Source organism: Grammomys surdaster, unplaced genomic scaffold (assembly GCF_004785775.1).
Source record: "Grammomys surdaster isolate TR1022 unplaced genomic scaffold, NIH_TR_1.0 458, whole genome shotgun sequence".
NCBI lineage: Eukaryota > Metazoa > Chordata > Mammalia > Rodentia > Muridae > Grammomys > Grammomys surdaster.
The window spans coordinates 387,345-414,174 of record NW_021604877.1 but is presented as its reverse complement, the minus strand read 5'-3'; the positions used below and the strand labels follow the sequence as shown (position 1 = coordinate 414,174).

General features: G+C 36.1%; 1 protein-coding gene across 6 annotated transcripts in view; it reads right to left on the bottom strand.

Annotated features, from left to right (window-relative positions):
* Nup98 (nucleoporin 98) overlaps positions 1-26,830 on the bottom strand; it is an 84,624-nt gene that overhangs the window by 34,720 nt on the left and 23,074 nt on the right. For 4 of the 6 annotated variants that reach the window (XM_028781494.1, XM_028781495.1, XM_028781496.1 and 1 more), the window contains 8 exons: positions 23,868-23,960; positions 17,123-17,263; positions 11,987-12,120; positions 8,401-8,588; positions 4,463-4,579; positions 1,581-1,879; positions 837-950; positions 48-186 (listed from right to left, as the gene is read on the bottom strand). In XM_028781494.1, the coding sequence (XP_028637327.1) occupies positions 48-186; positions 837-950; positions 1,581-1,879; positions 4,463-4,579; positions 8,401-8,588; positions 11,987-12,120; positions 17,123-17,263; positions 23,868-23,960 (1,225 nt within the window). The remainder of the gene's footprint in view (positions 1-47; positions 187-836; positions 951-1,580; positions 1,880-4,462; positions 4,580-8,400; positions 8,589-11,986; positions 12,121-17,122; positions 17,264-23,867; positions 23,961-26,830) is intronic. The other 2 variants (XM_028781498.1, XM_028781499.1) reach the window with 1 other exon arrangement.

Sequence of the window (26,830 nt, the reverse complement as noted above, 5' to 3'; positions counted from 1 at the left end):
AAATTCCAATTTAGTTCATTATTTTCTGTAGGTAAATAAATTCATACCTATTTAGCCCTTCACCCACAGGTGGCTTTTGGTTATCATCTACATAGACAATAACTTCTTTCCTCCGGATGTGCACAATATCATCTAAATTTAGATTTGTCAAATTCACATCTCCTTCAAAATAGATTGAGCCATACCCTAAAATTCAGAGCAAATGGTTAAAAAAGATCCTTCATGAAGGAGCAAAAATCTCCTCTAATCTGTAGTCATTAGCAAGGAAGAACATGCAAACTGTATTATCTGTATTTTAAATCTTTCAGAAATTCATGGAGTAGTTTTCTGTCTCCTAAATATGGCAAGAATGGAAACAGAGGAACGACATTATATTGTTATCAGATATAACACCTCCAGTTCACATTTCTGGTGTCTTCAAAACTTCCCAAGTATCTGCAGTGCTGTTCTATGAATAACTTTGTTCCTTATCTGCTACATAAATTAAAATACTTGAGCCCATTTAAAATACAATATTACAGAGTTAAGTTTAAAGAAAATTATCTGTTAACAATTTAATATAAAATTGAATCAATGTATTAAATTTAGTACATACTCAAGTTTAATTATAAAGAATTATGAGAAAAGAAATTACCAGACCCAAATAGGTACGTCTAAGCCCCCAAATTCTACATGGTTTTAGTCTTCCTTGTTTTATTACTTGTCAATATTTCTATTATTCCAAGTCAGGAAAGAACCAAATACAGGAAAAAAATAGACCCTAAAACCAAGAGTTGCCTTAATAAAATAGGTAAGGTCCAATCTCTAAGTTATATGACTCCTAAACTCACACTTACCTTTACGGCCAATGGTGAAGTCAGAAACAATGCATTCTCCCTTCTCGTTCGTAATTTTTGCAAGGTCATCCATAGATGGGATAGTGTAATAGCCAACTTTTGTGAGAACAATGCCTATGACCAACAGTCAAAAAATATTGTGATTATACTTGGGTAGAACAGTTCTTAGTAGTATTCATTTTATTTTCATAGAACAGTTTTTGAATGAAGTAAGTTGGGTTTTTTATTTTGATTTTTGTTGAGACAGGGTCTTATGAATCAGTATTGCCTTGTAGTTAAGACAAAGCTGAGACCTTGAGCTTCTGAGCAACTTGCTTCCACACACTGAAGGCAAAACTTGGGGTGCAGAGGCAGAAGGGTCACTGCAAATTTGAAGAAAGCTTGAGCAAGACCCTGACTCCACCCGAACAAACAGAAAAACAAAAACATTTTAAATGTTAAGACAGTCTACTTAACTTTGCTTAACCTAAGATTTGTAATTTTTATTTACCATAGAACCCTCTTTTTAAAGGGCACATCCAATAACATGGTAGGTAGTCAATAGAACACACTATGACAAAAAAAAAGAAACAAACAAACAAACAAAAAACCACTATGGCAATGTCTTACTAATAAGCAACCAACTTGAATTTATATAGTCAGGTAGACTGGACAGTCTCTTAGACTATATAAAAGTGGGCTCTTTTGACTATATCGCTATAATTAAAAACTGTTTCAAAGGTACAAAAAGTACGTGACTCTGACCTGCTGGATGTATATGGTAAGCATTATTTTCTATCTCTTCTCGGTCATCTTGCAATGACTCATCATGAAAAGACGTTTCTTCACTGCTTCCTTCCAGTCCATTGCGCAAAGCAGCACGCATGTTCAAAGCAACAATAGTATCTTCCACATTGCTGCTACTGTTATTTTTGTTTCCAGCACTCTCTGGAGTTTGTGGAATGGGTTTGGCAATAGGATTAGTATAAAATCGTGATATAAGAGAATCATCATCTCCATCCTGCTGATGATTCTCATCAACAGGTTTAGACAGGAAGCTAAATCTGAAAACAATCGTAAAGATAATGACAGCAGTTAATCTTTACTAAGGATCTGATATTACACTAGGTGATTAAATAAATTTAAAATGTATCCTCAATAGTAACCGAGGTAGGATGTAATTACTATGTCAATATGTAACAAGAAAACTGAATCAAAAAAAAAAAAAAAACTTGTGTAATATCACAAAGTTGTGAGTAGTATCTAGAGTTGAAGTTTTAAATTAAATTTTTAAAATGGCTCAGTGGTTAAGAGCATGTACTACTTTTAAAGACCTTGGTTCAATTCCCAGCACACACATGGTGGTTCACAATGGTTTGTAACTCTAGTTCTAGGGGATCCAATTACCATCTCCTGGTCCCCTGAAACACCAGGCACACAAGTGTATGATATACACATAACCAAAACACCCATGTGCGTAAAATAGTAAAATAACAAATGAAAACTCCAGAAAATCTAGCTCTAGATGTCATAGCCTTAACAGCTCATTTTCAAAGGAATAAATCTGAACACCCTTTTCTCATTATGTGAGTGTGCTGTAGGGATCAAACTTAGGTCATCAAGCTTGATGACAAAGAACTTTACTTAGCTATCGCACCAGCCTTGACTTAGATTAAATCTTTGACTAGAACAAACACAAAATACTTGTTGCTATGTAGAAATAAATGATTAGTGATTAATGTCAAGATAAAACAGCATTTATGATCACTGACTGTTTTTCCAGAGACCTATGGTTTAATTCCCAACATTTGCATGGAAGCTATCAATAGTTCTAACTCCAAATCCAGTGCATTTGACATCTTGTCTTATGGACTCTGCAGGCACTATATGTATACAGTACGCATACATACTTGTAGGCCAAACACTCATATGTATAAAATTTTTTAAAAAATCTCAAAATTTGAATTTAAACTAATATAACAAACACAAGAGGTTTTTCAAATGCTTTAACAAAATATCAAATTATAAATTAAAAAAAAAAGATGGCTCATTATTTTGAATAAAGGAATACCAAATAATTTATAAGTTCACTAATGGAGAGTTCATTAAATTATCTTATATTCATCACAATGACCACAGAATCCATTAATAAGGAATTATGGCTGGCATGAGGGCTGAGTGGGTGATACAACGCCTAAATGACCAGAGTTTAATTCCTCAGGCCCATTTACTGGAAGAAGAGAACCAACCTCTAACCCTGGGATTATAAATGCACTGGTTGTTTTATTCATTCATTCATTTATTCATGTATTCTGTTTGAGACACAGTCTTTCTACATAGCCCTAGCTGCTCTGGAACTCGGTATGTAGACCAGGATGACCACCTGCCTCTGCCTCCCAAGTGCTGGGATTAAAGACGTGCACCACTATGTCTTTTTTGTTTTCTAAAGTTTCACTAATTTTGTGTGCCTGAGTCTTTTGTCTGCATGAATGTATGTGCACCATGTACTTATCTAGTGCCTGCAGAGGTCAGAAAAAGCACCAGATCCCCAGGAACTAGAGTTACAAGCAGTTGTGAGAAACCAGAGGTTGCTGAGAACTAAGTTCAGGTCCTCTGCAGGAGCAGTAAGTGATCTTAATGATCAATCCATCTTTTCAGACCCTCATTTACTCAATCTAATGTCATTTATCTATATTTTATGTAGATGAGTGTTTTGCCTCCATGTATGTATGTGTACATATGTACCTACACAGGACAAGAGGGGATGGTGGACCCTCTAGAAATAGAATTAGGGATAGTTATGAGTCACCATGTAGATATTATGAATGGAATAATGATCCTTTACAAGAGCAGCCAGTGATCTTCATTGTTGACCCATTTCATCAGCCCCTATTTTATTTTTTATGTGAGTCATTGGGTCCAATTAATTCCTTATGCTTTCAAGACAGGTACTTTACAGACTAAAGCTATTTTCCCAACAGCCTCTCAGAAAATTTTTAAACTGGAAAATTATTAATTAGTTTAAATTGACTATTAAATATTTAATAGTCAAACTGTTAAAAAATGTTATAGATTATTTTATTTTTATTTACATATATGTATCTGTGTGAATGTATGTCATGTATGTTGGCGAAAGGCCAGAAGACAGTATTGGATCCCAGTGTGAGCTGCTCAACATGGATGCCAGAAACCACAACTCCTCCAATTCTCTGGAAGAACAAGTACTGTTACCTGCAGAGCCAGCTCTTTAGCCCTTAAATGAGACTACTGAAGACAGATACACACACGTATACACACATATATACACATATACATATATATACGTTTACTTCTTGTTTATGTTTTATATATCAATTTTACTTAATCAGAATGGGTATTATTTTAATAATCATCAGACTAACTATACCTTAACTAATAGAAATGCTTGCTAAACCTGCCCAAAGCCATATATAAGAATTACATAGTAGTTCTTTAGAAATTACTTAGAGCTCCAATAATTTTTGAGGCTTAAATTACTAAAAATGTAATAACATAACATCTAGATGCCCCTGACTTATAGTAAGTTTATATAAAATTCAACCTTTATAAAATTAGAATCTTTTAAAAGCAAAACAGTACTATTAGCAAGAAAATCTTTAAATGATTACCTCTCTCCATTTTCTGGATACTCAGAGGGTGAAGCTAGATCTTCTGAATCATGATTAACAGGAGAAAAGAGATTGCTATTGTTAAGGTTTTTCAAGACCAACTTCTTGATGCTCTTTCTAAAAACAGACACCAAAAGAAATAGAAAAATTAAGGTGTATGCAAGTTACCAGACATTATTTTAAAAACTAGAGTCTAAAACAGCACTCTTGTATACCCAAAACTCACCTAATAAACTGCATTCATAATTTTTTTTAGTTGTGACATCACAACAGACAGCCTCAAATATATATTGCTTATTTTGAAGAATAAAGCTGAGAAGATGCAGATTAAGGTAGAAAATACCCTTGAAACTGGGTGTATGATACACTTTTAATCTCAGCACTCAAGAGGCAGAGACAAGCTTGGTCTACTTCAGGATAGTTAAGGCTACATAGAGAGACTCTGTATCAACTTACCCCTTACCTCGACACACACAGAATGCACATTGTTCTTGTAGAGGTCCCCAAGTTTAATTCCTAACTCCTATCATAAAAGGCAGCTCACAACCATCTATAATTACCTGAAACTATAGGTGGTCCCTCTTCTGGACTCCAGGGACACTCACACTCAAGTTTATATCTAGCACACACACACACACACACACACACACACACACACACACACTTTTAAAAATAAAAAAAAATATGTAATTTTTAAAAAACCTGACTAAACATTAGTCTGAAAGTAAGCCAGCAGCAAGCACCATTTTACTATGGGATCTACTTCAAGTGCCTATACCTTGCTGACTTCCCCCAATGATGAAAATATATGCAGGAAGTGTAGGTCAAATAAATCCTCTCCTTTCTAAGCTGACTTTGGTCAGTGTTTTACCACAGTATCAAAATGGAAAGCAAAACAGCATCAAGTCTGTTTAAATCCTTGGAAAAATGCTATGAAATATAAATGAATACATCTTGTCCTTCCTTCAGAGCAAATCTTTCACAATAAAAACACAAAATCACACTTTCTATCTTTTGTGCCAAAGCAATTTACTTATAGGGATGTGTGTGTGAAGTGTGCACAAGTGAGCATACTGGTGCATCAGCAAATGTAGAAGCAAGAGGTGGGCCTCAGGTGTCCCGCTGAACCATTTTCCACCTTATTTTGTCCAGACAAGGTCTTTCACTTGTCTTGGAGGTAAGCAAACAGATAAGAAAATGCCAAAAAACAATGCTTATAGACATGTATGTGACGTTGCACGGCTTTTTATGTGGGTATCTGTGCATATGGTCTTAACCACTGAACCATCACCCCAGTTCTCAACTCATAATTTTACAAGTTGTTTTAGCTTTATTTATTTTATGTGGATGTTTTGCTGTGCATGTCTGATGCTCAAAGGAAGTCAGAAGATGATTTTGGATCCTCTGGAACGACAGTTAGAGATAGTTGTGAGACAGCATGAACTTGCTAAGAATTGAACTCAGATTTCTGCAAGATCAAAGACTGCACTAAACCACTGAGCCTCCGCTGTAGACACCCCCCCACACACACACATCCCTTTTTTATTTTGGTTTTTCAAAATAAGATTTCTCTGTGTAGCCTAGGCTGCCCTAAAACTGGATCTGTGGCTTGAGAACACAGAGATCTACCTGCTTCTGCTTCCTGGGTCCTGGAACTAAAGGTGTGTGCCACCACCCTTTAGTTTTTCCCAACCCATATTTTTAAGAAAAGGAGCTATAACGAAAGTATCATCATTCAACAACAAAGAACTGTAAGTAATGAACTAAAAATAAAACATACCCTTTTCCAATTAAAACTAGTATTGGCTTTTTCAAAAATGTTTGTGTGCCTACCTGTGTCTATTAAACTGCATATCTAGAATAAGCAACCCAGAATTGATAAATGCCCAGTCTCCCAATGTCAGCAATCAGCTAAGTGATTTTCCTCAGGCCCTTTCCCACGGATATCTCAATGGTACCTAATCTAAGGCATCATTTATGTGGATTTTCCTATGCTTAACATTAACTCTTCCATATTCTTTTCTATTTTACTTCTTTTGACTAGTCTATTATTGGCTCTATAACCACAAACAATTCTCTATTATTATTTATTTATTTATTTATTTTTTGAGACAGGGTTTCTCTGTATAGCCCTGACTATCTTGGAACTCACTTTGTAGATCAGGCTGGCCTTGAACTCAGAAATCCGCCTGCCTCTGTCTCCCAAGTGCTGGGATTCAAGGCGTGAGCTACCACTGCCTGGCCCACAAACAATTCTTATGAGAAATTAAAAAAGAAGTATAGGCCGGGCGGTGGTGGCGCACGCCTTTAATCCCAGCACTTGGGAGGCAGAGGCAGGCGGATTTCTGAGTTCGAGGCCAGCCTGGTCTACAGAGTGAGTTCCAGGACAGCCAGGGCTATACAGAGAAACCCTGTCTCGAAAAACCAAAAAAAAAAAAAGTATAGATTCTTCTTAACCTAACCTTTAATTTTTTCTTTCCTCTGTGAAGCTCTAGCTAAATTGGAACTCATTGTAGAACAGGCAGGCCTAGAATATAAGGATAATCCCCTGTGCACTGTGTGGAAGCATCACCTGTCAATAAAAAGCTGATGGCCTATTAACAAAAGGCTGGAAGTAAAAGGCAACAGTTTCAGTAGACAGAAATAGAAACTCTAGGAACTAGTGAGAGTTGGGAAGATTCACTATCTGGAAAAAGTTGGATCTATGAAACGGAGGAGAGATAGCCCAGCCACGTGGCAGACACAGAACAGTTTCAACAGGTAAAATAAGTTACAAGTTTCTGGGAACAAGCCTAGTTTCTGGTTTGGGAATTTTTAAATAAGTAATAAGCTTCTGAGTTGTTATTTGGAAACTGGGGCATGGGTAGAAAAACACATGGTTACACTAGAACTCCACTCTGTTCCACTAGAGTTCCACCTGCCTCTGCCTCCCAAGTATATTTTAATCCAGCAACATGGCTATTCTGATCATATCCAAAGGTCTTTTAGGCCTGTGTGATCTGGCTGGAATTCAGATACAACTTTAGTATATGCCTTTAATCCCAAACAATGAAGGTAAAGTTAGTTTATAGAAGGAAGCCTCACAGTTGAAAGTGATGTCTAATTGAGTGGCAAACAAAGTGACAAATCTGAGAACAGTTTGACAGAATAGGATGTGCCCAACTCTCAGGAGAATAGAGAGGAAACAGGCAACATAAGAGGAAGCAGTGCAGAGGTAGAGAGGAAAGAGGCGGATTTACCAGAAGAGTTTTACAGAGACTGGCTGCAAAGAGAGAACAAGCTCAACACAGGGGAAGACAGAACAAGCGAAAGAATGAGGAATCAAAAGATTAGAACACACTGCCAAAGTTAGTATGAGGTCAAGCAGAGCAATTCAGTCAGAAGCTGAGAGAAGCCAAATTGAGACAGTCACCCTGGAGAGGAGTTTGAGCCAGAATAGCTGAGTTAAACCAGCCAACAAATTTCAGAAAGAAATAGAAAAGGTGAGTGTATTTAGCAGTAAGTCTCAAAGGCTGAAAATGTTCTAGGCTTGGATTAGAGTATACAGAGGCTAGAAGACTCTTCGAGGACTAGCTTAGCAGACAGAGACAGTAAGCCTCAGAGACAATTGTTTCTCGGAGGAAAATGAAAGTTACATTTACACACCATCATCACTCAGCAGCTTTCAACATTTCTTAAAACATCTTTTTTATACTGCTAGGGATCCAAAAAAGGACCTTATACATGCTAGCCAAGTACTCTACAATTGAGCTATATCTCTAGGGCTTGATTATTTGAGTTATAAATACAAAGGTAATTTCATAAAAACAAAATAAAATCATGAACATATACAATTAAAATCACAGTCATCAAAATATTTGTTAAGTGTTTTATCAAAGGACAATTACATTCATTGCTTAAATAATGGTATCATTTTGTTTAACAAAAACAAAACTCACTTAGGCATGAATGCTCCGTTGGCCAGAGATGGTTCATCGTCATCCAGCCCATCAAAGAGATGTGATTTGGTTGTACCTGTTGTTTGCAAAGCCTTTGGCCTGACTCTGGTGGCAGGGCGAGGTGTAAGTTTGTAATGAGTAGGTGTGGTAAGAGCTTTCTGAGCGGCTGGATTGGTTGGTTTCAGTCTCTGAAAAAGAAAAGGAAAGCATAAAGCAAGCTTAATATGTACCGTGGCTTACATCTGTAACCCCAGCAGCTGGTAGACTAAGAATAATGTCACTTATTCAATGCCAACCTGGTTATACCGAAAGACCTGCCATGTCTATATAGCAAGGCACTATTTCACTGTCTTAAAAGAAAAAGCATCAAGGAATGTTCTAGTTTATTTCAAATATATGGTACTAATTTTAGTAATCAGAAAGCCAAGCCAGGCCCAGTGACTCACATCCTACTTCTCCCACCACCCTCAAAAGAGAGTATAGATTTCTCTATATAGCTTTGTCTTCCTGTGACTTGCTATATAGACCAAGACGGCCTTGAACTCAGAGAAACACTTACCTTCACCTCCCAAGTGTGGGAATTAAAGGTATATATCAACCATGTTTGGCTTTCACTCCTTTAATCTCCACATTGAAGCCAAACTAAGTTAACCAAATTTCAAATTTCATCTTCTCTTTAAGTATTAGCTCCTTAAGCCAAGGACACTAATGCCTACATCATATGTATACAGGAAATGCAGCTTCTGTGCCTGCCGGGGTTTTTGATTATTAAGACTAGTTTCAGACATTTGAAATATCTATCTTTCTAAAGAACTGGTATTTATTTATATTTATTTACCCATCTCTCAAGTTCCCACTTCAACTGACTTGTCAAGCATCTTTTTAAAAATTTTATTCCGCTCAGGCAGGGATGGTGCATGCCTTTAATATCAGTACTCAGGAGGCACAGGCAGGCAGATAGATCTCTGTGAGTTAGAGGCTAGCCTGGTCTACAGAGTGAATTCCAGGACAAAGTTACACAGAGAAACGTTGTCTTGAAAAACAAGAATCCCCCAGAAACCTAAAAGAATTATTTCCTGAGCACATGCATATTTGTGTGCAAGAGTGTGTACAGGCAGTAGTAACGAAGGAGACTAGAGGAGGGCACTACACATCTAGGTCCTACGCAAGGGCAGTAACTGAGCCACCTCCAGCTTCTGCTCTAACATCCTTTAAAATGTAACTGATAAACTAGATTTGGAAAATGCTTTATAAATGAGATGTACTAATACAGTATTTTTTTTTTTTTTGGTTTTTGTTTATTTGGTTTTTCGAGACAGGGTTTCTCTGTGCAGCCCTGGCTGTCCTGGAACTCACTCTGTAGACCAGGCTGGCCTCGAACTCAGAAATCCGCCTGCCTCTGCCTTCCAAGTGCTGGGATTAAAGGCGTGCACCACCACTGCCCAGCTCTAATATAGCATTCTTAATATATCCTGTAATACTTTCTCCTATGAAAAATTATTAGCACAATAGTTTATAAAACAAGCATTACAATATTTATACTTAAGAGAAAAATAGTTAAAATCTTAAAATTTATAGAAATGATTTTTTAAATTAACTAAAATTTCACTCTTCAAGAGAAACTGTTGAGCAACTGTTGAGCATGGTGAGTCAATCCTACATCCCCAAGACTTCAAAGGTGAAGGGAGGAGGAAAACTGTCATGTCCAGTGTGGTAGTGCATGTTTTAATCCCAGCACCTGTACTGTACCTGATCTAAAGCCAACAAAATAGAGTAAGACTGTGTCACATAATAAAACAAAAGACTGTCATAATTTACTTTCTTTCTAGAACAAGCTGTTCTCCTGAACATTCTCAGTAAGTTTTTTGTGACCTGGATGGGTGAAGATGACTCCGCAGGTAAATGAACCTGAGCCTGATGATTGGATTTGGTGCCAGGAACCCACTAAATGGGGGGGTGGGACCAAAAAAAAAAAAAAAAAAACAAGCCAACTCCCAAAACCCATCCTAGGCTACATAGGCACAATTGCAAATACACACATACATGTGAGTCCACACACGTGAGGACACATAAAGATATTTTCATGACCTCTTATAACTTAGTGCCTTTGCTTAGAATGTCCTTATTTCTACATTATTCTTCAAAAGAAAAATATCACCTCCTCTGAAAAGTTTCATCAGATTCACACAAGTATAGTATGTCTCTTATCATATTTTAAAACTTTTTGTTTTTTGAGAGAGGGGTCCCACTATGCAGTCCTGGCTAACCTGAAACTTACTATATCTAGACCAGACCGATCTAGAACTCACAGCGATCTGCTTGTCTCAGTTTCCTGAGCGCAGACATTGGTATGCACCACAAACAAGGCATACTTAAAAACTTTTATCAAAGCTCTCATAACATGAAAATTTGCCACTTACTGTACATAATTGTCTGAATTCAATTCTGTTGCTAAAATACCCTGACAAAAAGCAACTTAGGGTAGACAGATCTGTTTTAGCTCACAATCCCATATTACAATGCATCTAGCTGGGATGTCAAGGCAGGAACCTGAAACAGCTATCAACTCCTGTCCACAATCAAGAGCGGAGAGGAACAAATCCATGCATGCCCAGCACTGTTAGACAGCACAGGGTTCTAAAGCAAGGGACGACGCTGCTCACACTTAGGCTATGTCTTCCCATATTGACTAAGGCAATCAAGACAATCTCCCTGAAGATATGCCCTGATTAAGTGATCTCTCATTGAAGATTCATGCCAAGTGATGCTAGATTTTGGCAAACTGACAAAATTAACCATTACAATAGTTCAGTAATTTTTATAGCTTTTACAAGGCTGTGTAACCATTATCACTATCCAATTCTAGCCCATCTACATCACTTCAAAGATACTCTGTACATACCACTTCTTTCTCATCCCTTGTCAATCACAAATCCACTTTTTCTACAAATCCTGACTTCTGGATGTATCAGTATAAATAAAATCACGTAGCAACCTGCTGGCCTCTCTTGCTTTGTACATTCAATCATGTACTCTTTGGTTTCTCTATTATTACAGTACTGTATTGAGTTACAGTAAACTTTAATTTTCAGACATATGATCTCCCTCACCGGACAAGCTCATAAAGTTCTTTCTTTTGCTTTGCATCCTTAGCATTAAACATGATGCCTACCTACCTCATAGTTGGGTATCAGGCTGAATGGGTAACACAGTATTCATCTAATCACAATCTAGCTTTATCTATTACTGTAAAATGTATCACAGGAGGCTGGGAAGCTGGCTCAATCAGTTAAGCACTTATCTTTCAAGCATGAAGCCCTGAGTTTGGTCCCTAAAAGCTATGTTAGAGAAACCTTTACTCCAGCTCTGGAAAAGTAGAGACAAGACCCCTAACATCAGAACCACTTACTTATTTATTTATCTATCCAACCTTCATTTCTACTTTTCACAAGGGTGAAATGTCAAAATGCAGTGCTCTGACCCTATATATACTTTACTTGGAAATATCTGTTACCTGTCATCTCTTTGGTAGATAAATCATTTTTAGTCTTTCCCAATATAATAAAAAAATTTTTAAAAAATTTACCTCTTCTTTCTTCTTAGGATCTGACATAGGATTCCGGAAGAGAGGGGAGTCTCCAAAGGGTGAGTATGTTAGACTATTGAGGTGCTGCTGGAGAACAGCCTGTTGGGCAGCAGAAGCATTTGGATCTGTCAAAGCTATTCAAAAAAGAAAAGGATGGGGAGTGGGGAGTAAGTTCAAGGTTCCAACACATTAGTATCAGAGGACTCAACACTCTTGAAAGGAATGACATTTTTGAATGTTCAGACCCATTCGATAGTTAAGCAAGACAAAGAGCAAACTAAAAACACAAAACCATGAATTAAGTAAAAAGTAAGCAAAGATGTGGAAATCCCATTTCACAAGAGATATTACATATAAAAATGTACTGTAAAACTAGTAATCAAATAAATACAAATCAAAACAGCATAGAAAGAATGTGTTATTACTGTCTAACTGCCACTGGCACACATTATAAAACAGTTAAAACTTTTGCTCTCTAGAAACAAAAGTTGCCCCAGCTGGGTAAGATAGCATATACTTAGAAAGTCCAGCATCCTAGAGGCTAGGACACAAGAATCAGAAGTTCAAGTCTAGCCTAGATACAAACCAAGTTCTAGGCCAGCCAGCTAATTTAATTTTCTCTCAAAGCACAAGAATGAACATTTCCAATCAGCCACAGAAAATTCAGCGAACAGACAAAAGCATCAATAAAAATATAGTCATAATGTACAAAAATGTAGTGTATTAAAAAAGAAAATCAAAACCAGTTGTGGAATACATCCAATGATAAATTGTTTTCAAGAGAAATCATTCTAAAAATACTTATCAAAGATCAAATCACCAATTATCTGAGAGGAAAAAAAAATGTTTCTGCCTTCCAAGATTTTGAAATAGACTGAAGCCAAAATACAGTAAGAGTATGTATTAACTGGTAGAACTGGATGCATCCAGCCAAGGCTTGATGGCTCAAATCTGTAATCCTATCAATGGAAGGCTTAAGAATTGCTCTGAGTTTGAGGCCACTCAGGCTGTGGAGAGAAATCCTGTCTGAAATACACACAAAGCTACATAATGTTCTAAGTTTACACACTGTTTATGTTTAAGGAGTAGTACAAATATAGTCAAGAATTTGGGATCCAGAGGAGATAATAATTTAAAGTAAATCATTTGAATTCAGACAAGTCACTAAAACAAAGACTACAAACAAAAGTCAGGCATGTGGCACATGTCTGTAATTACAGCTACTTGGAAGGCTAAAGAAAAAGGAGGGGTGAGTTTAAGGTTAGTCTAGAACATATATGCAAGTTATCTTTTGATACATGGTATCACCAATAAACAAAAAGTTATGCAAGGAGAATAAGAAGTTTCAGACATAACAAACTGTTTTTGCTTTGGTACTAAGGATTGAACCTAGGACCCTCATACATGCTAGGCAAGGGAGTGTTATAGCCCTTGCCTAAGAACTCTCTATCTTTACTCATGATTTTGTTACTTGACAATTACTTATCCCCCCCCAAAAAAATAATAAAATAATAATAATAATCTTTAAAAGCTGACCTACAGGACACACTGAGTGGACTTGGTCATAAGAATAAAAAAGGAAGGATCTGAAAGCTGGAGCAGCAGCTGGCTTTTTCCCAGAGGACCTGAGTTTCCAGGAGACTCACAACCATAGTTGTAGTAGCTCACAACCATAAGTAACCACAGTTCCAAGGTATGTGGAAGTGTATGGAAATATATGCTAGCAAAATACCTACATACATAATAAAAATTTAAAATTTAGCAAACCCAAGCATATTGGAAATTTTGTTTCACATTACAAGTACAAAAATTTCTCTGTATCAAAAAAAGATTTAGGTCTGGAGAGATGGTTAGGCAGTTAAGAGCATATGTTGGTTTTCCAAAGAACATAATTCAATTCCTAGCACCCACACTGGGCAGTTCACAAATATCTGTAACTTCCTGTAACTTTAGATCCAGAGGATTTGATGTCTCTGGCCTACTTCAACAGTCACACTTAGCATACACAGACACAAACAGACATACACATACACATGCTTAAAAACAAAGTCTTAAGTAAAAGGTATGTATGTAGGGTATGTCTCAATGGTTGAAAGCACTTGTTACTCTTACAGAAGTTCTGAGTTCAGTTTCCAGCATCCACATGGTGACTCAACAACTATTTGTAATCCAGTTCCAGGAAAACTAACACCCTCTTCTGGCCTTTGCAGGCAGCAGACACATATGCATCCCAAATACTCATACACATAAAAGAATCTAAAAAAAATTTTTTTGAAGATACAGATAAGAGAGTTGAGCAAAAATTAAGAGATCACTAATGAAACTACTATTGATATTATAATCTAGTCATAACAATTAGAAAACATATCAAAGAATTAAATTATGACCAAATTAAAAAAAAAAGATCAAGTCTTTCTAATATCAGAGACTGATGTTCTTTCTTTTCTCCTGTCTCTTCTTTTTTTCTAAGACAGGGTTTGTGTGGCTCTGGTTGTCCTGGTCTTGAACACAGAAGTCTGCCTGCCTTTGTCTCCCAAGTGCTGGGAAAAACAGTTTTAGCACACCAATTTTGTTTGGAGTTAGGGAGTAAAAAGAAGCAATACTTTAGTAGAATTTCTAAAGTAAGAAGTTTAGGTAATAATGAACAAAATGAGGACACTGATCTAGAATAACATAGGGATGGCATCATGATGAATTTGATTTCTGCCTAATCAATCAAATGGTTGATTATAATGTCTAGCACCTTTTAATTAAAATTGTGATTAAAAAGTTAGACATTCTAAAAGCTAATACATTTATTAAATGGGCAATAATGTACAACTGTAATATAAATATAAATCAAGAGTTATGGTTATGCATGCCTATGTTCCCAGCACTTGGCAAGTCAGAAGCAAGGAAAATCAGGAGTTCCAGCCTTTGTTATACAATATGAACTACATATGATCATCTCAAAAACAGAAGAGTAGAGGAAATAAGACACCATATTTGATCAAAAAGGACTAATACAGAAGAAAAAAAATATATAGTTCATTTGCAGAGGTCAGGAAAATAACTTAGCTGACACTGTCTATATAATTTGCATAGGTTCTTGGTCTGACTATTCCTTACACTACAATATCAAAAGGGTAAAGTAGCACCCAAGTACCAGGATTTGGAGACAGGATGCTCATCTACATAGGTAGTATGAGGGCAACCTGGGGTACATGTGATCCATCTTTTAAAAAAAACTGGCATCATCCACCAACTGAGAATTCATACTCCAACATTTAGAGATCTTTTAATTATCTATTTTTAAGACTATAAAGTATAAAAGATGCTGATAAATATAACACAGTTATAGTTACAGTTGCTAGTGAGGTTTTAATTATTTTAAAATACGAAAAGCTCACAAAGCAAGATAAAAATTAAAACAATCCTAATAAATTAAAGAATCAAAAAGATATCTGGAAATTTTAGTATCAATTATCAAACCCAGAGTTTCAAGAAAATCAATGTCTAAAAATATATACCTAAAAAGAGAACCATTAAAAGAAATCTTTGGGATTCTTTTTATTTGTTCTTTTGAGACAGGGACATTGTGAGCTGAGGTTGGCTCTGAATTTGCCATGCAACTGATTCTTGATCCTGGTGCCTCCCCAAGTGCCAAGTGGGTGCAGTAAAAGTTATAAGCCATATCAACTATCAATATAAAATTATAAACACAGGGAGTTGGAGAGTTGGCTCAGCAGTTAAGAACACTTGTTGCTCTTGCAAAGAGGATCCACGTTCAATTCCCAACACCCACATGAGATCAAAACTATCTATAAATCCAGTGCCAGGGGATCAGATTCACTCTTCTGATCTTCCTGTGCACCTGGAATGCACTTGGTGCACTTACATACATGCAAGCAAAGTACTCATACACATAAATTAACATCTAAAAACATGACAAGTAGGAAGAGGAAGAGAAGACTAGGGAAAGACACTGATAGCCCACTGAAAGAAAATTCAAGAAATATTATCACCTAATTGACAGAATTAGTATGACTATACACAGCTTAAATGTATAATCATCTCAAATTGTAGTACAGTATTGTGGCAACACCTCATGAATTTAGTCATAAAAACTCATTTCTGCCTGGGCATGATGGTCCACACCTTTAATTCTGGCACCTAGAGGTAGAAGCAAGTGGATTTCTAAGTTCCAAGGTGAGCATAGTCTACAGAGCAAGTTCCAGGACAGCCAAAGAGCTACACAGAAAACTCCTTTCAAAAACAAAACAAAACAAAAAAACCAGAAGAACAACAGAACAAAATCTCATTCTGGGGAACGAGAGACAGTTTAGTAGTGAGGAGCACTGGCTCTCAACTGCATAGCATTCGGGTGTGGCTCTCAGTACCCACAGGGAAGCTCATAGCTATCTCCAATAACAAGGAATTGGATGCTCTCTTCTGGATTGCACAAGCACTAGGCACAAACAAGGTGCATAGGCGTACATGCAAGCTAAACATTTTCATCTACATAAAATAAAATTATAAAACCTTAAACAACAACAACAACAAAAAAAAACCCCATTTCTTTCTAACACCCTATTAATTCCAGGTAATACTAAGCTTTCATTTCATTTCATTTCCATTTATAGTTTAAATATATTTAAATTTTAAACTAAGATGATTTTCTTTTGTTAAAAATAAGGTAGGTGGTACTGTAAAAACTAGGGAAGTACATTCACCTGAATGAAGTACATAAGATATCTTAACAGAAGTAAAAACTTGGGAAAATTAGTGAATGTAGAATATTAAAACCAGGGAATAAAGAAACAGAGGACATAGTAAGCTGACTTCTCTATTGTAACAAGTTAAATTTACTTATGTTAAAATGAAACACAATAATATAAGCACATTACTTAGTAAAACAAACCTCACCATATGCTAGATAAATGTAAAATAACAACAAAAATAATTTCTAAGGGAGACAAAGCCTAGGAATGAGGAGATAAAGAGTAGAATCTAAGTCCTTCTATAGTACATAGCTGTTTAATGATGTGCATGCATGCACACTGCTTAGTAGGAATGGGAGAGGAGAAAAATCAAGCCAGCAGACTAAGTATTAGCAAGAAATAAACTGTAAAGCCTTCTACAGTGACTGACACTTACCTACTGGGGCCTGGGGGGCGCCAAAGCCCAAAATGGCTGTCGAAGTATTAAATCCAGGGGCCCCAAAGGCTCCTGTACCAAGAGGCCCTCCAATCTTAGGTTGGTTGTTTCCAAACAAAGATGCCTGTCCAGCACCAAGAGCTATGGAGACAAGAGGAAAGAACAAGTGCCACAGAAGAGCCTTTGACTATTGTGCCAGAGGTCAGTTACGTAAAGATATAATACATTTGGAAGCTTCATCATGACCAGTCATTTCAAGAAAAGAGCTAATGTGATAAATGCTGACTTCATTCTAGGCATCAGGCTGGTTACAGCAGAAGAAAAATCATCTTTCATTGCATTAGGTTCCTCAACTACAACACGAGACAATAGCAGATAGCTTAACTATTTATCCTAATTATTAAAATGAATAAACATTCTCATAGCATTTAAGACATCTAGTACCTATTAGAAAAAGAACTAATATGCCTAAAAATAGGAACTTTAATTCCATTTTAGAACAGAGTTGAAAATGTTATAAAAAGGAGGGTCAAAAATAGCTATGTCTGACTGTATAACCAAGGCATTAACTACCACTCTATAGTATAAACAATTAAAAAAAATAATTCCCTAGGTATATATATTTCATATATACCTAGTTGACCCAATCATAATGTCAACTTTAAAAAAAAATAGATTAGATGTGTACGTATATTTTGCCCGCCATATAAATCTATACACCACATACATTTCTGCTCATCGAGGCCAAAAGAAGGCATCAAATCCCCTGGGACTAGAGTTATAGACAGTTGAAAGCTGCTATGTGGGTGCTGGGAATTAAATTCAGGACTTCTAGAAGAGCAGCTAGTGCTCCTAACCACTAACCAATCTCTCCAGTTCCAATACCAATATTTTTAAACTGATGTAAGCCAAACTACAGGAAATGGTTGAAAAAAAAAAGTAATACTTTTAGATCTATAAGGTCTGCTGAAAACAGCTTTAAACTAAATAAACTTTCTTTTTCAAAAGGCCAAATTACTCATGATATAATAACTAAACATACTAAAATTTTAAACCAAACTAGAGTGATTGGAATAAGAGCTCCTTCTTCTACCTAAATCAGGAAAAATCATATATATATCACCATTATTTAAAAAACAAACAAAAACTAGGTGGTGACAGAGCATGTCTTTCATTCCAGCAGAGGCAGGCTTATCTTTGGGAGTTTGAGGCCAGCCTGGTCTATAGAGCCAGTTCCAAGACAGCCAGAGATGTTATACAGAGAAACAATGTCTCAAAAATACAAAGAAGGAAAAAAAAGAAAAGTAGGGGTTGGTAAAGAGATGGCTCAGTGGTTAAGAGCTCCTGTTGCTCTTGCAGGAGATTCACACTTGATTCCAGCACCCTCATGGTGGCTGAAAACAGTCTGTAACTCCAGGTCCAAGAAATATGAAGCTCTTTTCTTGACTTCACAGGCACCATGCTTACACATAGTACGCATACATCAAAGCAGACAAAACACTCATACATATAAAGCTATTAATACCTTTAAAAATTTTAATGTAGCAGAGAAGTTATTTTCTATTTATTATTAGTTAGTATCTGTGTGTCTTAGGAATCAAATTCTTCTTAAAGAAAAGACTAGTTCCCTATACAGAAGCATGCATATATATGTATATGTGTGTGTGTGTGTGTGTGTGTATGTGTATATATGAATCACCATCACTCAAAAAAGGAAACTGCAAATTACATCAATTTAGCTCATGCTGTCCACAGAGTATAAAGCTCTGCAGTGTTAGTTTACAGATAATACTGTGAAATTCAAAGTCCAAATTTCACAACAGGTGCTTCTTAAAGCTCCACATCTTTCTATTTATTAGAAGATAGTCACAGAATCCTATGATGTTTGATAGCTCTTACAATCCTAATTTTCTTATATGATCTATTGCTACTAAGATTAGAGGTGTAGAATTCTCTAAATCAGTCTTTTAGTTTATTTACATGGACAAAGCATGAATAAAGAATGCACTGTAACAGAAATAGCCTATGAAGAATAATTGTCAAGGCCAAATATTAAAAGTTAATTTATTAAATTGTGGAATTAAGAGATAGTATCAGGAAAAAAAATGGTACTGAACATTTTAAAAACTTGTACTAAAGGCAGAGAAATTGTTAATCATAATCTTCAAAGACCAGGATCCAAGGAGAAACGTAATCACATAAAAATAAAACTCAAAAAAGAAGAAAAAAAATTAAAAAGAAAACTCAAACATGAAAAAAATTGTCTCCAAACAACTAAATTTGACAAACAAAAAGACTTGAATGAAAACAGAGGTAGTATTAAAGTTTTGTCATTTAGCAGAAACTATGCTTTGATTTTGAGTATGACATTCTTCTCAGTTAATAACATCAAGCATGATATGATACTCTTGTGGGATGAGCAACTGCAGGCACACATGAATATCCTGAACATGCTTAAAGATAGAAAGTTCTGACAACGGAATGATGCAATTATCAAGATGTGATCACATTCTAAACCAACGGGCACCTGGATGGCTAAACAGAGACACCTATCTCAGTCTCAGGTTTATTCTCATAACCTCTTTTTTTTTTTTTTTTTTTTTTGGGGGGGGGGGGGGTTGGAGACAGGGTTTCTCTGTGTAGCCCTGGTTGTCCTGGAACTCACTCTGTAGACCAGGCTGGCCTCGAACTCAGAAATCCGCCTGCCTCTGCCTCCAAAGTGCTGGGATTCAAGGTGTGCGCCACCACTGCCCGGCTCATAAAACTCTTTAGTTAAAATCATTTTTGGTAGTAATCTGTAATCTAGTACCCAGTGACTGAAACAGGAGGACAGTACACTTACATTCAGCTTATGCTACCAGAAATACTGTTTTGTTTTTTTTAGTATCTGGGAAAGTAGCTCAGTTGGTAGAACACTTGCCTAATGTGAATAAAATGCTAGGTTCTATACCACAGCACCACATAAACTGTGCAGCACAGACTTTTGATTCTAACACTGGGAGAAGAAAGCCAGAGGATCGGAAGATCATGGCCATCCTTCTTCTTTGGCTACACAAAAAGTGTGAGGCTACAAAAAGTTGGAATACATTAAGACTATTTCAAAACTAAAATCTTTTGTGTTTGCATCTATGTAAACACATAAATAATTTCAAAAAGCCCCCTTTAGGGGGCTGGAGAGATAGATGGCTCAGTGGTTAAGAGCACTGACTGCTCTTCCAAAGGTCCTGAGTTCAATTCCCAGCAACCACATGGTGGCTCATAACCATCTGTAAAGGGGTCTGATGCCCTCTTCTGGTGTGTCTGGAAACAGCTACAGTGTACTCATATAAATAAATCCTTAAAAAAAAATTTTTTAAATAAGCCCCCTTTAATTTGCTGGTAACAAAGCTATAGGATTAGAAGAAAATATTGATGTATACTGTTTATATTTTGAGATTCTCCCTCCCTCCCCACTCCCTCCCTCACTCTTTCTCTCTCTCAAACACACACATACACACAGAGCACAACAACAACAAAAAAACCCTACAGTTTAGTTTTTAATTCTTTCAAAACTAGTATAATTTTTGCATGTTAAAAAGTTCAAGGGTTGTAGTGTCTAATGATGCACACCTTTAATTCTAGCACTACAAAGGAAGAAAGGCAGGAAGGCAGGAAGGCAGAAAGGCAGAGAGAGCTCTAACTCTAAGAACACCAAAGTGTTCCAAAACAGCCAGGGCTACAGAGAGACCTTGTTTCAAAAAACAAAACAGAAGGAAAGTTCATGGCTGGCTTGTGGTGGCACACATCTTTAGTACCAGCAAAAGAACAGATCAATAAAATCTGCGAAGGAACAGATTTTGAATCAAGTAACTGAAAACAAGTAACTAAAAATAGTCAAACAAACACATAGGAGAGGCAGGAACAGATTTTAAAAGCCTTTAAAAGCCCAGCATGATGGAGCATGGCTTTAATCCTCAAAACCAGGAGGCAGAAGGTAGATCTCTGAATTTGAGACCAGTCTGGTCTACTTAGAAAGGTACAAAACAGTAAGGGTTTACACAGTGATACCCTGTCTCAAAAATTATTTAAATTAAAATAAAATAGAAAGCTAAAGGCCAGCCTGGGGTGAAAGCTCAATTTATATAAGAGTGCTTGCCCAGCATGCAAAAGTCCTTGGGTTCAATCTCCAGCATCCATAATCCATACTACCTAGGAGTTCAGAAGCTCAAAGCCAGTCTGGGAAAAAAAAATACTAAAGTCTCCCCACCCCCCAAAAAAAGATGTGTGTGTGAGGCAGATAAAATATACCATGCAACCATTAGAAGTTATATGTAATAATCATAATTTATTAAAAATAAGCCATGGTCAAATAAATGGGACAGAAAGATCCAAATAACCAATCAAGATTTGCACTTTAATCACTAATCACTGGAATATGCCAGTTTCCCTGGAAAAAGAACAAGTTCAGTAAGGGATCTAAGGAGATGCCTCAGCTGTTAGGAACACTGGCTACACTTCCAGAGGTATAAGTTTCGGTTCCCGCACTCAAATGGCAGCTAACAATCACCTGTAACTCCAGATCCAGTAATAAGTGCCCTCTTCTGACCTCCATGGGCAGATGCATGCACAGATATGCATGCAGTTAAAACACTCACTCACATAAAAATCCTTTTAAAAAAGAAAAGGCCCAATAAGTTCATGTGACAGCACATGCCTATATTAGTTTCAGCTACCTGGTTAGAATAATCTCTCAAGCCTAGTAGTTTATAACTGCATTTTTAAAAAAAATATAGAAAGGGCCATGAACAAGATACAGCTAAGAGGGAAATTAGATTCTACTTCACAAAGATAGAACCAAACAAACATGGAAAATGTATGAGAAAATAAACACAAACAATTTAAAAATAATGTAAAATGACACTGATTTTTCAAGATAAATCAACAAGACCAACCAATAATAACGTATATCTTGTAGATACTAATTCAATTTTATTAATTTAATTATTAATTATGGAGCAACACAGATACAAAATTATTTAACAGAAATTTTCACTAAAGAGGTTTACTATTAATATCCAAAAATATTGATAGTATTAGAAAGTTAAGATAAATTATGGTATATATAAGGCAACTGCAAATGAACCTTGTGTATACAGACATATATACACAAATATTAATTATTATTTTGAAATGAAATCTATATACATGGACCAAAACAAAATGAGCTAATGTTTAAAAAAGAAAAAAATACAACGTGATAAAAAATATAGCACATATATATATATATCTAAAATGAAACTTGAGGAAATGGTTATTATCTTACTACGTTCAGTAATTTTTAGTTCATTCTCTTAAATCCTAGTTGCAGCCCAAGACCACAATGTACATCAACGCCATCTCAGCCTCTAGTCTCAGAGGCTTTCCTTGTGAATTCTCACACTTGTAAGTGCTTTCTCACTTTTCTTTAATAAATCTGTATTTATTCCGCTATAAAAACAAAATCCAAACCAAAAGTCACTAATACAGGAATGAACCAGGAAAGTGGAGGTGAGGTAGATTTATGGCAGAGAATTTCCCTAACATGTATATAACCCTGGCTTCAATCCTCAGCAGTGCAAAATATCTCAGGTAAGGTTCAATAAAAACTACAACTAAAATCTCTAAACATAAAAAGAAATGTGTATGTATGTATGCATGTATGTATGTATGATGCAACTAGGTTTGAAAAATTAAGAAAAGGGGATATGGACAAGCTCCAGGTAAAATCAAAGCAGTAATTACACTTCACAGCTGAAATGCTGGGACTTTTCATGGTATTTCTTAATTGAAGTATTTAATAACACTTCAAAAAAAAAAAGGTTAATTGGATATGGTAATGTATGCACACTTTTAATTCCAGCACTTGGGAAGCAGAGACAAGTGAATCTCGAGTTCGAGATCAATACGGTCTACATATCTAGTCTGAGGTCATCCAAAGCTACATAGTGCCTCAAAGAACAAGGAAGCAAACAGGCTAACACTCAGACAAGTATAAAATGTCTGTCTATTAAGACGGCATACACAACTATATCACAAAAGCAAACAAAACAGTGCAAGCAATTATTATGAAAGTAAGTAGTTTTACAACTAAATTGCTACACCAATGATGAGAGAACTAGGAAAAATAAGCAAATATATGTGCTTAAAAACTATTTTACTGGACATGGAGAAATACCCACCTTTAGGGACCCTCCCCACTTCCAATTGATGAAAACAGGAAGACAGGTAGAAAGTAAATATTTTAAATGAACTAAAAAAAAATAGCTAATAATAGGAGAAAGAGGGATAAAGAGTGTGCACAAGCCTCGTAACACTGTGGAGCACTTGCTGTCTATGCTTTTGTCTTATCCTTAGGCTTAACTGTAGAACAACTCCAACCCTAAATCATTCATATAAAGGCTAAGGCAAAGGGATTTAAAAGTTATTGTCACTACACTAATAATTCTCACATTTTAAACTTAAAAACTCTCAGACAGAACTCTCTTTCTCTTTGGACTAGAGAAAACCAAATTTTATGTTGAAAGGAAGCTTTTTTTCTATAATTTAAAATATACACTTTGTGAACTTAATATAAATGTGCTAACCTAGTAAAACATTAAGTGATGGAAATACATTAATAAATCTGTAAAAATGAAAATCTAAGCCTCTTATTTATAAGCATATGAGCTAATAAATCTCATAAACTCAAGATGCATTACTTCCTAAAATTCATGTAAACATTTCTTACCTGTTCCAAATCCTGTACCAAGTCCAGTTCCCAGAGTCCCAGCTGCTGGCTTACTTCCAAAAATACTACTCCCACTGTTATTTGTGCCAAAACCTAAGGAGATAAAAGATTAAGTGGATTGTAATTTTTAAATTCTCAATTTTCTTTAAAAGGGTGTTTTAACACAAAGATAACTGAACTTAAACTATGTATCCTTAAGTTATTCATATTAATGAACCCCAAATTATCAGCTAATGTAACTTGTTAAAAAAATTCTGACACCTGCAAAAAAGTCTTTGTATTTACTTAATTGCATCTTCATGTTAACATATCACAGAATAGGGAAATATCAAAGCAAAGCACACAGACTTGATATTTGAGCTCTGTAAGGCTTTCAAAGTCAGTACACATGGTTAAGGTTTACTAACAAAATGAAAAATTCAATCACACACATTTTGACTAAAAAAAAAGAAGTTTACTGAATCCAAAGGAATAGAAAATGACCCATAAAAATCTTTATAGCAATTTTTGTTCTAAACTGATAGATTTTGCACGGCAGCAATGTGTGGCTGATTAGGGGAGGTGATTTCACAATGCCAGACTTAGTAAATTCATAGGAGCACTCAAAGGCTCAGATAGCTACTTTTTCTTTTTTCTTTTTTATTTCTTTTGACTTTTTGAAAAAGGTTTCATAGAACTGAAGCTAGCTTCCATATCACTAACAGTGGCATTTAACTACTGACCATCCATCATCCCTCTACTTTCCAATTGCTGGGACGACAGGTGCACCATCACTATTGCCACTATATTGTAAGAAAAATAAAATAACCTATGAACCATGAATGGTCTATCTTGAACAACTCCTTCGATTAATATCAAGAGTTGAGCAAAACACTCATGACTATGACTTATCAATGACTTCACTATGACTTATCAATTAGAGAAAATCTTGTAACTCCCCTATAAAATCCACAAGTACCAATGATATCAGTAATGTGTTGCTACTTTTGTAGCTGAGAAAAGTTTTGGTATTCCTTTTGAAAAAACAACAAAACAAATAAATGCATCATCTCTAATGCTAAGAAATGATCAATCATAGACCAGAAGAGTCTTTTTTTTTGTTTTTTTGTTTTTCGAGACAGGGTTTCTCTGTATAGCCCTGGCTGTCCTGGAACTCACTTTGCAGACCAGGCTGGCCTCGAACTCAGAAATCCACCTGCCTCTGCCTCCCAAGTGCTGGGATTAAAGGCGTGTACCACCACCGCGAGTCTTGTTTTTAAAATACTTAGTCAGATAAAAATTATCATGGAAGCTCAGTGTGATGGCTCATGCTTGCAATTCAACCTCTTTGAAGGCTGGGGCTATTGCATAGCAAGACACTGTCTAAAGAAGGGAGAATAAGGTAGAGGAGAAATAAAACCTCAGCAGGAAAAGGGAGTACACTGAAGTAGCTAACAGAATCACTAACGGGATTATACTTTGTTATGTCACTATCTGGTTATTACCAGTGAAAATGATCACGAAGCCAAAGAATATAAAGTCTGAAACCAAGCATATTTCTGTCATTTTAAAATCTAAGCATGTAATCTGATTTAATCTCAAGAAGTGATCTATGTGTTCATTAAAGTTTTTCTTGAATTGTGTTATTAGCTACCACACATACACAATTTTGCAAACTCAAGCACAATCAACTTAAAGAAAAATTTAAAAGAAAATGTACTTAAAGATGCTTTCTCTTTTAATTAGAAATTAACAAGAATGGATCATAGTCCTGCAACAGAAAACAAGCTATTCAAGGACTACCTTAAACCCACAGGAGATATCTAAGTGCCAACTTACACTGTTTATACCACACATGTCCTCCGACTCTCACTGCCTATCGTACTTAAAAACAATTCTGATACTTAAAAATAATTCCAATTCAGTGTATAGCTAGTGAGGCAAGCCAGATAAAGAAGAGGCCTTTTATACTGAAATCAGTGAACACAAGTAAGTATAAATACCTTCTTAAAATAAAAACACTGACAACCAGTGTGGTGGTATACAACTTTAATCCTAGAACTTTGAGGCGGAAAAGCAGGTGGATCTCCTGAGTTTGAGGCCAGTTTGATCTATATAGTAAGTTCCAGGCCAAACAGGAGTGCACAATAAGATCCTATCTCAAAAACAAACAACCACAAAGAAACAAAGAAACAAACAAACAAAAATCCTCCAAGGAAATTGGCAATTTGTATAGTCTGTACAAAATACCATTATTAAAAAATAAACCCAGCCTGGCAGTGATGGCGCACGCCTTTAATCCCAGCACTTGGGAGGCAGAGGCAGGTGGATTTCTGACCTCGAGGCCAGCCTGGTCTACAGAGTGAGTTCTAGGACAACAGCCAGAGATACACAGAGAAACCCTGTCTCGAAAAAACTAACAAACAAAAAAAAACCCCTGTCCCCCTAAAAACCAAATGAACAAAAAACATTTAATTCAGAACATTACCTGTATCACAAATAAAGCTTTTTTATTAAATAAATATATTTTCAAAGGTAGTAAAAACTGGCCCTCAAGAGCAAAGAATCAGTCGGGCGGTGGTGGCGCACGCCTTTAATCTCAGCACTTGGGAGGCAGAGACAGGTGGATTTCTGAGTTCGAGGCCAGCCTGGTCTACAGAGTGAGTTCCAGGACAGTCAGGGCTACACAGAGAAATCCTGTCTTGAAAAACCAAAAAAAAAAAAAAAACAAGAGCAAAGAATCTTTTCTGTTTTTTAAATTTTACTTCTTTGTATTTAATGTGCATTGGTGTTCTGCCTTCATGTATGTCTGTGTGAAGGTAAGATCCCTCACATATGAGTTACAGTTATAGGTGAGGAACTGAAGTTACAGACCGTTGTGAGCTGCTATGTGGGTACTGGGAACTGAACCTTTGGTTCTCTAGAAAAGCAGCCAGTATTCTTAACCATGGAGCTATCTCTCTAACCCAGGAGCATAAAATCTT